The sequence below is a fragment of the Diceros bicornis genome, chromosome 34, assembly GCF_020826845.1.
Source record: "Diceros bicornis minor isolate mBicDic1 chromosome 34, mDicBic1.mat.cur, whole genome shotgun sequence".
Taxonomy (NCBI): Eukaryota; Metazoa; Chordata; class Mammalia; order Perissodactyla; family Rhinocerotidae; genus Diceros; species Diceros bicornis.
Genome location: NC_080773.1, coordinates 32569796 through 32584377, shown reverse-complemented (window position 1 = coordinate 32584377; position 14582 = coordinate 32569796). Strand labels below are relative to the sequence as shown.

The 14582-nt window shown below is 45.7% G+C and overlaps 1 protein-coding gene across 2 annotated transcripts in view; it reads right to left on the bottom strand.

Moving 5' to 3' along the window:
* Window positions 1-665: 665 nt before the first annotated feature.
* The window catches only part of LOC131397409 (leukocyte immunoglobulin-like receptor subfamily A member 6), a 79479-nt gene continuing 65562 nt past the window's right edge, over window positions 666-14582 (bottom strand). The window contains exons 1-8 of one of the 2 annotated variants that reach the window (XM_058530258.1): window positions 6128-6400; window positions 5875-5910; window positions 5414-5701; window positions 4955-5254; window positions 4447-4728; window positions 3840-4139; window positions 1151-1201; window positions 666-988 (exon numbers count right to left, since the gene is read on the bottom strand). In XM_058530258.1, the coding sequence (XP_058386241.1) occupies window positions 867-988; window positions 1151-1201; window positions 3840-4139; window positions 4447-4728; window positions 4955-5254; window positions 5414-5701; window positions 5875-5910; window positions 6128-6176 (1428 nt within the window). In that variant the 5' untranslated portion in view covers window positions 6177-6400 and the 3' untranslated portion in view covers window positions 666-866. Of the gene's footprint in view, window positions 1202-3839; window positions 4140-4446; window positions 4729-4954; window positions 5255-5413; window positions 5702-5874; window positions 5911-6127; window positions 6401-14582 lie in introns of those variants that run through there. The other variant, XM_058530259.1, reaches the window with a different exon arrangement.

Below are 14582 nucleotides of genomic sequence, written 5' to 3'. Positions count from 1 at the left end.
TGTGCCACAACATTGTGATAGGAATGATCATTATACATAAAATACAAGGAAACAGGTGCATTTTGGGGCTGTCAGAGTGGAATTCAAGGTGTCCTATTGGCTTGGACTGTCTTCTAAAATCAATCCTGTGCATCTCTTCACAACTCTACATTGGGGATCTCATATTGGCACCTTGATGTTGGCCATGAAGGGAATACATACACCAGAGGAAATGAAAAAAGCCTTGGATTAGTGTTATTTTTAACAATGGGCTTTTCAAGAGCAGTAAAAACCTTGCTATCACTCCAAACAAGAATGTCTTGATTCCAAGTGATGATATTTCTGAAGAAAGTACACAGGTAGCATCTGATGAAAAGTGAAGTGTTTGTGGTCTCCAGAGAGGGGGTTAGGGCTTCATTCCGGATTTCTCTTTCAGCGAGAATCCTTCTTATGGAAATTTATTGATTCGTTAAAACAGATTGCATGCTCTGAATGAAGAAATGGAGACTCCTTAATACACATCAAGACATGTGGTAATTAGAAATTTTTAAAAATACGTAATACATGAAAGTGTATCACGGCATGAGAGTGTAAGGAGGTGTGGACTCAAAACCGCCAAGTGGAATATACGCTGATTTCACAGACAGGAGGAAAGTTACAAAACCATCAAGACAATTCAACAAGGGTTATGATGGAAAGTTCCACAGTTTAATGGCAGGAGAGACCAGACATTGTCCCTGCACATGAACAATGATTCCTCCACCTCTCAATGACCTGCAGACAGTTCACACAGCGTAGATCCAGATGCTCTTCCAGAACCTCCTGGGCACACAAGATTTATTTTCAATGCTCTAGCACTCTGAACGGTGCATTGTTCTCTCTTGTGTTTAACTCCTGGCTGTACCTTGGGGTCTTCTCAGGCTATGCCGAGCCTGAAATAGCAGAATCCCAAGGACCAGCAGGATCAAGCCAGCCATGCCCAACCGGATGAGATTCTCCACTGTGTAGTCTTGGGGATGTGAGGATAAGAATTGTGGATAAAGAGGTCACAGAGGTCAGGGAAGAGCAAAATCACCCCAGGATCCCTGGAGGTCCACCCAGGCACCCACCACCCCTTGACAGGACATGATCATCTGCACCAGCCCCATAACTGAGAATTTCTCCTACTCACCACTCTTGGAGTCTGACTTGTTTTGTGATGGGCTGATGGTGTCAGCTGCTTCTGAGAACCAAAAAAAAAAGAGGAATGGATGAGAAGTTGTTGTAACTCAAGCTTTTCCCCTGGGCTCTGTGTTCTTATAATTCCTTCTGTTTCTCATGATGTAACAGTTATGTAGTCACTTCATGAACGCTTTCCCTACTGTAGAAAGATTCCCTCTCTTCTCATTGGATTCTTTCAGTGTCCCTTTGTTTTTTCCATTTAGACTTTGCTTCTGAGTCACAATTGGATGCGCCCCAATTGCTCAGGATTGTTGCAAAAAGTGGTCTCCCAATACAGAAATAATTAAATTCTTGTATGCTCTCTGTTCATTCTGGGATATGGACCATGTCAGCTCATTCTTCCAGATATGAGAGCTTCTATTTATTCAACAACTGAGGCCCCAGGCTCCATGGTTGAGAGGTGGGTCATACATATGCGAGAAGGGAGAAAATTCAACCCACACAGTGTAGGTTGGACTAATTACAAGAAGTAAATTATTTAATAAGGAGGCATGTATGCTCTACACAGGGTCACAGCGAAGGTCACACTGGGAGATGACATTTAAGATGATTCCTGAATAGGAGAAGGAGCCTGAGAGGAGCCACATGAAGACCCAGACGAGGCACATCAGAGGCTGTAGGAAGAGCAGGTCCCCAGAGAGACCACAGTCTGTTCTTCAATAGGAATAAAGTCATGTCTGTGGGATACAGGGAGGGTCCACAGGAGAAGGGGGAGCTGAGATTCGGGGTATGATGCATTCAAGACAGGCCAGAAATGACAGGACAGATGAGGGAGGCTCCATCATTTTTATCATCATCATCAACATCCTCATCATCCTCCTCCTCCTCCTCATCATTCTCTCTCTCTCTAACTTTCACTGTCTCTTGAAGAACTCTAGAAACTGCTATAAGATTTCAAGAGAAGAAGACTGCTCATTCAATTTTATGTTTTAAATATTTTGTGGAAAATGCTAGGTAAGAAAGTGTGTTGCAAGCGTGTATGAACATCCCAGCTTCTTTGAAAATAAAAACACGTAATGGTTAATAGCACTCAACAAACACTAAATATATGAAAAGAAAAGAAAAAGAAATAACCTCTACCCTCTCCACATCCAATATCCAGAACCAAGGAATTCCACAGTTCTGGTCTTCAACGGCTTAAGCAACAAAGAAAATCAGTGGTATTATAAAATTGGGTGAGCACACAAAAATACTTAATCCTACAAATCTATTTTAACCTAAAGAAAATAAAAAAAAAAACAAATTGTAGATCAATTCTAATCATACATTTCCATGTAAAAATTCTAAATAAGCTTATACAGATCAGAAAGCATGAATGAAAAAAAGACATCATTCAATGCGATTAATATCCAAATGCTTGCTACTAAAAAGTCTTTTAAATGGATCTCACCATGCTTAAAAGTAAAGAGAAAAAAAGAGAATATGTACAAAAGTCCAGAAAAAATTTGTTAATTTCTGTTAAGAAAAGTTTTTTTCCATTAAAACCTAAATGTAACAAAAAAAGGACTGACATAGGTCGATAGTGTTATATAAATAAAATCTAGATTTTTGGTATGTTTGACTTCAAATAATTTGGGCTAAAAATGAAGATGTTTTCTTAAAGTGACACTTAGGTGCTTCTTAACATTTTACTTTGTCATCATTATCATATGGTATTTGATGCAAATAAAATGGGTACACAATCTGGAAATAAAGAAGTTAAATTTCAGTTTTCTTGAGGTTGATATGATTCTTATCAGTAAATCAGAGGAGACAGACTGAAAGACAATTGAAAGGTGGAGAATCTGTAGTAAGCTAATAAGATATAAAATTAATATAAGCAAACCCATATCACTGTTATCTATACTTAAATATAATTTAGAAATTATAAAGAAATCAAAGATCTTACTTATAAATTCATAAAGAAGTTGAACAATTCTTAAGCTGTGAGTGTAGACAATTTTATGAGTAAACTTTCAAAAGGTGGCCGAAGTATTTAATAAACTTTTAAGTTTATGCCTCCCTTTTAAACATCTAAGAAAACTTCATATGACTAAGAAATTATTCTCCACAGTGAATGTATAAATTTAATCTAATACCAAGGAAAACAGGAACAGAATTGTGTATTTTTAAGTCATAAATCATTATAACATAAATTTGTAAATTTATATAGGGAAGCATTACCCCTTTCCCAGAGGCCTGTGGTTCCGGCCTGAATCTCTGCCCAAGTCCCCAGCCCTCTGGGACACAAACCTGTCCTTGAGCATCTGAGGGGGCATCACTTGCTCTGAGAACTCGCAGATCTTTCCTGTGTGTTCTGTGCTCCCTCTGAGCAAAGGGGCCTCTGTGACTCACCAGCTGTTGATATGGGCCTTGAGAGTGAGGGGCTTGGGTGGACTGGACTCCCCACCTCAGTCAAACTCTTCTCCTATGTCTGCCCTGTGGCCCCAAGACCCTACTTCAGCCCAGCTTACACCTTGTAGACCCAGGGGAGGGGGAAGGGTGTGGCCACGTGTGGGAAGGACTCTGAAAGGCAGATTCCCTTCTGGATGCTGCTCACTCACAGCCCCCCATCTCTCCCATCACAGCCCAGAGCTTTCTGGAGGAGAGGGCCCCAAATAGATCGTAGGGACAGAGGGGACAGGGATGGGGCTCCTCACCTGAGACCCGGAGCTCTAGGGGGTCACTGGGGAGTGACAAGAAGTAGGGGGAGGTGCTGTGTGAGCTGTAGCACCTGTAGGTTCCCTCGTGGTCTGAGGTCACAGGACTGATGGTGAAGTTGGCCTGAAAGGGTGCAGCCATGTCCCGCAGACGAAGGTGCTGGAGAGGAGCAAATGATCCCTCCTTGGACAGATGGAAGGTATCCAACCAGATCTCAGAGCGGCACTGCAGGGTCACATTCTCTCCCCTGGACACTGAAGGCCCCGGCTGGACAGAGAGGGAGGGTTTCTCATACATTCCTGGGGGAAAGGAAGGTTGTGAGGTGTAGAGAGCTGCCCTCTCCCCACATGCCCTTGAGCCTTAGCTGAGGGACCACCGTCCTCTCTCCAGGAACTCTGTCTGTGACCCCGTCTCAGCTCCTCTCAGTTCCTCAGGGTGGGTCTCTTTTATCTCCTTGCCCCTCACTTCCCCTTTCTCACTCCCTCTCCCTAGACCACTGCCCGATCTCAGCCTCTGTTTGAAGACCCTCTCCAGGACCCCATCACCACCAGGGGTGACACTAGGCCCAGCTCCCTGAGCTGACAATCAGGACATGGGGCTCCTCACCCGCAATCAGGATGTCCAGGGGGGCGCTGGGGGCCGACCACACATAGGAGAGGTGGTGTCCACTGTAGCATCTGTACTGGCCCCCATGGGTGTGATTCACATGGCCCAGGGGGAAGTCAGGGTTGTGCTGCCCATGAAGACTCTGTGGGGTTGTGAGCCCCTTGGCCTTGCTCAGAGCAAATCTGTCAAAGCCGGCCTCAGAGTGACACTGGAGGGTCAGGCTGTCTCCAGAGAGCACCAAGGAGCCAGGCTGGGATGAGAGGGAGGGCTCCCTGTACACGCCTGGAGAGAAGGGAGAGTGGGATTGAACAGGACGCACAGCCCACATTGCCCACTGAGGCCTGCAGTGAGAGTTCTCACTGGTCCCTCCTCAAACTTCCTGCTCTGTGGTTCAGGCCCCAGGAGGTGAAGTCACCGACCCCCATCACCCACAGGTCTCCGCTGAGCACATAGATTAGGTCAGTAATTTTGGAGTCCCAGGAAAGAGGTGGGTCAGGGGGGCCCTCACCTGTAACCTCGAGATGCAGAGGGTCGCTGGGGTGTGACCACACATAGGGGTAGGTATTGGGAGAAGCATAGCATCTGTAGGTCCCCCCATGGGAGGCATTCACGGGGCCCACAGGGAAGACAGCCTGCCACCTCCCAAGATAGCTCCTCAATTCCATGTGTCTGGTCGGGTCAGCACCTCCCTCCTTCAGCAGATAGAATGTGTCAAATGTGGACTCTGAGCTACAGGAGAGGGACACGTTCCCTCCTTTTGCCACCACAGGTCCTGGGTGGGCTGAGAGGGAGGGTGCGCTGTACGCTCCTGAGGGAGAAGGAGGGAGCTGTGTTAAAGGGGGGACCATCAGCCCACATACCCCAGGTGTGGACTGTGAGGGCTGAGGTCCCCTGAGTCCACACTCCGTTCCCTTCTGCCTGTGAGGATCACCCCACAGTGGGAGAGGACCTGGCTCCTCCCCCTTACCTGTCACCACCAGGGGAAGGGGGTCACTGCGCTGTGACCAGCCATTCCTGCTGGTGTTGTATGCACACTGATACAGCCCTGCAGTGTGTGAGCTCATAGATTCGATGTAGAAACTGGCCTTGTTGCTGGAATCCTGTGAGGCCTCTGTATCCAAGGGTTTAGAGACCCTCTCTTTATACAGATGATAGATATCAGCCTGCAGAGAGCCCTGACACCAGATGGTGACAGGGCTCCCTGTGGTGACCATCAGTCCTGGGTCAGCCCAGATGGAGGGTTTGGGGAGGGATCCTGGAAAGGAATCAGACCTGAAGTGTCAGGGGAGCCCTTCTCCCCTCAGCTTCCCCAACTGTCACTCAAGGCCCCTTCCCGACTGGTCCCATTAGCCCAGACCCTCTGACTTCCACCAAGCTTCCCGGGAGGAGTTCCTTTGTCTGAAGCAGGAGGTGTGGGGGAGGACTCACCTGCCTGTACACAGTCCCATGGGCCCTGACACAGCCCTGGAAGAGAGTTTGCTGTGAGTGAATGTCCCCCACCCACACATAGAAGCTCCAGGCCTGGTCTGAGCCCCTGAACGCTGGGGTCAGATCTGGGGCTAGAACACTCTCCCACCCCCAAAAGTTCTCTCTCACTGAGCCTCTTGAGCCTTGGGGTCTTTCAGGGACTAAGACCTGGAGGGGAGGAGATCCTATGTTTCTCTTTTCCCCAAAAACTCACCAAGACAGAGAAGGGCAGTGAGAGTAGGTGTCCTGTCCCTGCCTCCCATGGTTGGTCCAGATGACTTAAAAAGACCACAGAGCCCAGCAGGACAGACAGACGTATGGAGTGTGAGAAGGTCCAGGCTGTGTGTGACACGTCACAGGTTCCTCATCTGTGGCCTCAAGGGAAGGGGAACAGCCCCTGCCAGGCCCTTACTCTGCTCTCCCTGAGGGATGATTCTGAAGAGACAGCAGGTCTGGGGATCGTCCATAGCAGATCTGGTACTCACTAGACCCCACACACTCTGCCTACACCTCATGCCAAACCCAAATCCAGAGAGTGACACTTGTCCCAGAACATGAGGCTTGGAGAAGGCAGGAGAGGACCAGCCCAATTTCAGTTCCAACTCTGACTCTGTCTCTTATAGAGGCTTTGTGACCTGGGGCAACTCACTTCCCTTTGCTGAGCTTCTGTAAATGCTAACTTTCTTCCTCTCCTTCATCAGCCGGGAAGTCAGTCAATATTTATCGAGCAGTTCCCATGTCCAGTCATGGTTCTGGGTGCTGGAGAGTCATTGGTGAAGCTGACAGAGTCTTTCCCTGGACTCATGGGTTCAGATGAATGAAGACAGACAGAACAGATATTTAGCGGCAAACAGTTAAGTTAGAGTCTTGTTTTAATACAAGTTGGAAGAAAACAGGGGACAATGAAATTCAATAACAGGTAGATGTCTGGCAACCTAGGTCTTGGCTGTGAGGGATCTTTTGGGCAATGAGTGACCCAAGGCATGAGCACGGTTAGCCCAGAGGTGGCGGTGGGTCATCCTTGCCCAGAAAGATCTGAGCTGTTCTCAGAATTGAGAGCAATCAGAAGAAGGCTGGGCCTTGTCACACAGGATCTTCAACACCATGCAAGTACTGTGGATTTCATCTTGAATACAATGGGAAGATTTTAAACAACAGACAGTATGAACAGATTTCTGTTTTAAAAAGACTACCACCATGTCAAAATGTAATGCAAGAAGCTCTATTGATGATGAACTCTATTGATAATAAAACTCCAACATCAATCTGACCCCTGGGTGGTATGTTGATCAGTATTTTCAGTTATGTGATTTTCTCATGTAACCCTTACACAAACCTATCACACAAAGTACATTTTCAGTTGAGTGGAATGAGACAGGATAGCTTCTAGGTCCGGCAGGTTGGAAAGGAGTGGACTAGGTCAGACTGGCAGAGGGAGCAGACTGGGGAAGGCACAGAACTGTTATGTAGCTCAGTCTGTGTGTGTGTTTGGGGGGGGTGGGGTAACTGTGATGAGTTTGGTTGAGGAGGAGAGTTGTGTTTGCTGGGGCTGTGAGTTTAGCTCAGACCTGATCATTCACAGCCCTCAACATCAGGTGGTGCAATTTGTATCTTTTTTGAAGAGGGAAACTGTTGGAAGGGTTTTGAGCAGGGCAGGATCAGACCAGCCAGGATTATTAACAGGGTCCTTTGGAGGCAGTGAGATGAATGAACTGGAGGAAGGAGTGGGAGCCTGGATTGGAGGACCAGGAAGGTGGCTGGTGTGATGACACAGATGAGATGCCATGAGACTTGAGATGGATCAGGATATTGTTAAGAAGGACTCGGGCCGGCCCGTGGCTTGGCGGTTGAGTGCGCATGCTCTGCTACTGGCAGCCCGAGTTCGAATCCTGGGCGTGCACCAACGTACGGATTGTTAAGCAGTGCTGAGGCGGCGTCCCACATACAGCAACTAGAAAGATGTGCAACTATGACATACAGCTGTCTACTGAGGCTTTGGGGAGAAAAAGGAGGAGGATTGGCAATAGACGTTGGCTCAGGGCTGGTCTTCCTCAGCAAAAAGAGGAGGATTGGCAGGGATGTTAGCTCAGGGCTGATCTTCCTCAGAAGAAGAAGAAGAAGAAGAAGAAGAAGAAGAAGAGGAAGAGGAAGAGGAAGAGGAAGAGGAAGAGGAAGAGGAAGAGGAAGAAGAAGAAGAAGAAGAAGAAGAAGAAGAAGAAGAAGAAGAAGAAGAAGAAGAAGAAGAAGAAGAAGAAGAAGAAGAAGAAGAAGAAGAAGAAGAAGAAGAAGAAGAAGAAGAAGAAGAAGAAGGAGGACTCAAGGGGTATAGTGGTGTTGATTTGATAATTGGAATTGAGGGACAAGAGAGTGAGGAAGTGAAGTCTGTTCCACTCTCTGCCTTGGTGCCTGGCGGAGCCAGTGGGGCCATCACAGGGAGGAGGACCCTGGGGGAGAAGGAGGCTGGGGAGATGCTTAGGAGACTGATCACCATTTCTCAGAAGAAAGCACAGCCCTCCCTCCTGACCTGGGATTGTGGATTTTCTTCCCCACTAACACTTCCCTTTACTGACTTCTTTGTTTCTGTAAGTCAGCACCATCTTTTTCTTCATCGCCCTCCTTCAAAACCTCTGAGTCATTTTTGCCTCCTCTTTGCCCCTTCCTTTCCTGGACAGAAGCCTTCATCTCATACTGTGAATTCTTTCTCCAGGCACTGGGTGAGAGCATGGGTTGAAGGCAAAAAAGATCTTAAAAGATGAACACACACTCAGGGATGTGTAAGACAATTTGTATCATTGATCTCACAGCAAAAGGAGATGATATTAAAGAAGAAAACATATTTGACGAAATATGTAGCTGGCCATTTCAGAGATTTGTTGCAAGTCACAAAAATACACGTTCAAGATGCTCATCGAATGAAAATAGGATAAGTTTTAAAAACCATGCCCACTCACATCATAATCATAATCAAATTTTTGAAAATGCAAAAGGAAAAAAAAAAAGTTGAAAGCATCCAGAGAAACATGCCATGAAACACAGAGGAAAAAGTATTTGAATGATTACAGATTTCACATCAGAAACCATCGCGGTCTGAAGATGTTAATGTTCTGAGAGAGAAGAAGAGCCAATCTTGAAATTCTGGACATATTCTTCAGGAATGGAAATGAAATAAAGTGATTCTGAGAGGAAAGAACACTGAGATAATTTGTTGCCAGCAGACCAGCTCCAAAAGAAGTAAGGTAAGTTCTTCCGGCAGAAAGGAAAATAATTCTAGAGGGAAATTTGGAAATTCAAGAATAAAGGACGAGTAAAAAATGGTATATATCTACGTAAATATAAGTATATTTTTATCCTCTTACGTTCTTTAAAGTGTGTTTGGCTGTCGAAAGCAAAACTGTTAACGTTGTCTGGTGGGTTTTTAACATGTGCAGATGTAACCTACAGAACAGCTATAGCATAAAAGCATGGGGGTGAAAGGATCTATAGGGTGTTAGGGCTTCTACATTTCTCCTGAAGATATAAAGTGTTAACTATATGTGGACCCTGTGAAATTAGGTGTATATATTATACTACCTGCCACAGCCACTTAAGAAACAACATGCAAAAATTTACAGTTAAAACTCCAATAGATAAATTAAAATGAAATGCCAAAAGTATCCCAAAAAGCCAAAAGAAGGCAGGAAAGGGAAAACAGAAGAACAAACAACAGAGGGAACAAGCAGAAAACAAACAATAAATGGTGAACCTGAAAAGAATCCCCAATAATTACATTAAATATAAACAGAGCAAGCACAATCAAATGGCAGAGATCGTAGGATTACCAACTTGGATTAACAACTACAAGTATGACCCAACTCTATGCAGTCTACCAGAGGGTCACTTTAATACAATGATCTGGACAGATGCAAAGTAAAAGGATGAATATATCATGGAAACATTAATTAAAAGTGCTTAAGTGGCTGCCTAAGTTTCCAATTGCTGCTCTAAGAAATTACCACAAACTTAATGGGTTTAAACAACACAAATTTATTATCTTACTCTTCTGGAGATCTGAAGTGTAAAATCAGTCTCCCTGGGCTAATGTTGAAGTGTCAGCAGAGGTGGCTGCTTTTGGTGGCTCTGCAGTGAGAATCAGTTTCCTGACCTTTCCCAGCTCCCAGAGATGCCTGCAGCACTGGGTCATGATCCCTTCCTTCCATCACTGCAGCCTCTTGATTCCATCATCACATTTCCTACCACTGACTCTGACCCTCTTGTCTCTGTCTTACTGACTCTTTATTGTCAGGTGGAGGGTGCAGTCCAGGTCCCCACATGGCTCCTTTGACACCCACTGTGTCACTCCTGGGGTCCTAACAGTCTTAGCCCATCTGCTGCCTTCTCTCCACTTTCTGGAGTATTCTCATGTTTGTTGTATACACAAGGTCCAGGAGTTTTCTGTGCCTTACGGGGGTTAGGGAGACAAACCTCTACTTCCTCTTTGTCCAAAATTGGAAGTCTGAAATGCAACTGATCTTTATATATTGATTATGTATCCAGTGACTTTGGATAAGTTCTTTCCAAGTTAGAATAATAGATGTTTATATTATTTTGGATTTTCCATGTACAAAATTTTGTAATCTGTGAGTAATACAGTTTATTCCATCTATTCAGTGATTATCATGCATGTTTTTTTTTTGTTCTGTTTTGTTTTTTTGCTTTATTTGTTTGGTTGGTTCTTCCAGAGCTCTGCTGAGTAGAGAAGTTCATAGTGAACATTCTTGTCCCATTCTCAGTCACAGGCAGAAAGATTTCAACATTTTACGGGTAAAAATTATTTCTATTGTAGATTTTTAAAGATGCTTCAGTGAATGATAGGAAATTCCCGTTCATCTCTGAGGAGTTTTCTTTTTTTTCATTATAAATGGTGATGTATTTTATCAGAAGCCTTGAATGTGTTGATATGATCATTTTTCTATTTCTTCTTTTATGTTTGAAGTGATTGATTTTTGAATAGGAAATCAACCATGCATTTCTAAAAAAAAACATACCAGCATGGTCATGATACGTTACCCATTTTGTATATTGCTGACTCTTGTTTGTGTATTCCTAGGAGAAAATGAGACATTTTCTCAGAGAACAAGTCTTATCATACTGTCCTGGGTCATGCCAAAGCATTCTCTGTCCCCGTTCTGGGGTGCCCACTCTGTGTGTCTTCTAGTGCCTCTCAACCACACCTTTATCTCTGCAGTGCTAAGTGATTGTGTGTGTGTGTGTGCGTGTGTGTGTGTGTGTGTGTATTTTTAGGACTCTACTTTTCCCTGATTATCTATTGCTTTCTGACATTATCTCTGTGTCTTACTGCTCCTAGAAGCCATAAGAGATGTGTGGTTCTCTCCAAAATACAACCAATAAACCACTTCGAGTATCCTCATAAAACATGTTATTGTCCTCAGGCTCCTTGACACAGAACAAAGAAATGGGTAAAAAGTGTCAAAATCTCCTTAGGATCTGCAGGAACCTCATTACGCAGAGAGTGGCCAGTGTGGCCCTGCACCCCAAGCTGTGGGAAGTGACCACCAGGTGGTGAAGGTTGGAGGTGACCATGCCTCCCTCTTGTGCAGCACAACATATTAAACCATGTTGTGATCAATACCTCAGGGACCCAGTCTCTTCAGATCATTCAGGGCCTGATGCAGGGCTGTCTGGTGAGTCACTGAGTCCTCACAGCAGAGGCAGGGGCTGTGGAGTTAAAGGCGGAACCAACTCCCACTGTCATTCTGTGCCTGAGCTGGGAACAGCCCTTATCCATGGGCTCAGGAGTCTTTCTTAGTCCATCTTTCTCATCCTCTGTCTCATCCTCTGTCACTGTCTAATCTCTTTTCTCTTTGGGTTATAACAGATTCATGTTTCTTCTCCTTTTTTCTCCCCACCTCCCACTGCTCTCTCCACTGTGTTTGTTTGTACCTCCGTACGTCTGTCTTTCTCCTCCTGTGCTAACATTGTACTCGACACCACAACAATGCTGAGGCTCCAGGGCACAAAGAGAACAGGGGCTGGGTTGGCCACACTCCCCGGTGATCACTATATCCAGGGGGTCACTGGGGGCCAAACACTCATGGGAAGAGTGACTGAGAGAGCCATAGCATCTGTAGGTCCCACATGGGCAGATGTCATAAGGCCCAATGAGAAAAGATCTTGGGTGTGCCCACCAGGAAGCTCCTCTACAAATTGCTGAGAATGCAGTGTGTCCTTTCCTTGAGAAGGATGAATGTGTCAAATGCCAGTTCTGAGTGACAGCGCAGGGTCACAGTCCCTCCTGAATGCACAAGAAGTCTTGGTGGGCCCAGATGGAAAGTTGTGAACACACCTGGGAAGAAAAAGAGTGTGAGTTTCCATGTGCACCTTCCTCATCCTTCTCCTGATACTTTCAGAGAGATTTCTACCTCCCTCAAGCCCAAAGCTGTCAGTTCCTTCCTATGCCTTTCTTACTGCATTTTCTCTGAGCTTCATTCTCCATCCTCTCCCTCATGAGTTTTGTAGCCTGGATCTCACTGCCTCACCTCCATCTGCTTTTCTGACTCTCTTGGCTAAAGGCCCCCAACCTCTTCTGTGTTGGTTCTAAGCTCTGTGACCTTTAGATCCACTCCCCACTCTCAGGGCTCCACTCGGATATGGACTCTGGGTAGGGCCATCTGGACACAGGGTGGACATCGGTTTGGCTGGAATTCTACCTGTGACCATGACCTCCAGGCAGTCACAGTGTCCTGAACACACAGAGAGGATGTGTTGTGAGTTCTAAAACATCCACAGATCCCTGCATGTGCTATGGTCACAGGGCTCATGGTGAAGTTGTTCTTGAAAAAACCTCTTTGGAGCTCAGTAACGTGGGTTCGATCTATTTTTAATATTTTAAATATTCCAAACAGAAGACAGAAATGACACTTAAGAGTCACAGTCCCCCCTAGGGGAACCACGGGGCTTGACCAGGCTGACAGGGGGGGCTTGTCATGTCCACCTGGGAGAGAAGGAGGCACAGCCTTAGAGAGGAAAATGGGGAGCATCCCCCTCCCCTCGCTGTCCTCAGAAAGATTTTTCTCCTTTACTTTCTTCCAAAATTTCTCCACAAAACTGGAATCCCGAATGCCCAGGGAGACCTGGTGTGGTGCCAAGAACACAGCCTATCCCTACATGGGCATGACAAATCTTCTAAGAACAAGAATTTTGCTTAGAAGGTTGATAAAATGTGGAACAAAGTTTCTGTTAAAATTTCTCCACAAGAACAAAAAATATGTGCTCAAGAGAAGGGTGAAATCTAAAGAATTCAAGCAACATAAGAAAAAAATATGAAACTTATTGGAAAACATAATTTCCTCCACCAGGATGTGGCACAAGGTCTATGAAGACACTGCCTGTGGAACAGTCCTTTCTCAGACTCTGGCAGCAGGAATGCCCTTTGTCTCAGCATCATGGATGGGCTGGAGAATCTGAGTTAGTTCTTGGTCCTCAGAGGGTTCTGTGTAGCCCAGCATTGGTCCTTCCCTCCTCATGGAGATTATTCTAACCCATCACCAGAGACTCCAGATTTTGAACGTCACTGTCTCCCTCAGGAGATTGGCTTGCTCCACAGAGGGTGTCTAGAGAGGCTTTCTAGGACAAAATCAGAGCCTGGGTATACTAGATAGCCCCACTTCTTGTGCTTCTGGGTGATCCCTGTCCAGCCTTCCTGAGTCATCCCTGTCCAGCCTTCCTGAGTCATCTGCATCACCCACTCCTGTGATCTATTCCTCTTACTTAGGACAACCATTTGTATCTGGCCAAAATAACCACCTGAGACTGGGGGAGGACTCACCCACAGATGCACAGATCCTCTGGATCAGACAGGATCCTGGAAGGAAAACCACATCAGAGATTATTTGTCCCATATGAATCCCACCCTCCTAGGAATGGTGCCTTGTCTTTGATATTAGCCTTGGCGGGTCAGCCTGGGCTCAGACAGCAGATGAACTCAGCATCTCACAATCTCCTCCCTCCAGCCCTGGGCTGTGAAGAGCAGACATCTTCAGGACAGGGTTTTCCACCATAACCCTCTCATTCCTTCCCTCCAAGAATTACCAAGACACGGGAGGCTGATGAATTTGGGGTACATGGTGCTACTCCTGTTGAACAGGAAGCAGGAGCTGAGAAAAATTGGAAAATGAACAGAATGTGGTTGCCATGGCCTTAAATTCACAGTTGGCAGAGTTTACAGGTGCCCCACCACACAGGAAGATAACCAGCTTCTTCTCACCTTAAATATGGGAGGTACTGTGGAAAAATTACAGACAATGTTCACGGTTCAATACAGCCTCTAATGAAGGCCTGACTTCAATTCTATCACTGATCAATCCCTCATGCGCAAATTTCAAATTTAATATTCTTTTCTTTTTTTTTTTTTTCAAAGAGGGTTCATTTATTTATTCATTTATTATTTTGTGAGGAAGGTCGGCCCTGAGTTAACATCTGATGCCAATCCTCCTCTTTTTGCTGAGGACGATTGGCCCTGGGCTAAGCCATCCGTGCCCATCTTCCTCTACTTTATATGGGATGCCGCCACAGCATTGCTTGACAAGTGGTTCGTCTGTGCGTGCCCAGGATCTGAACCTGCGAACGCCAGGCCGCCGTAGCAGAATGCACGCACTTAACCTCTGCGCCAC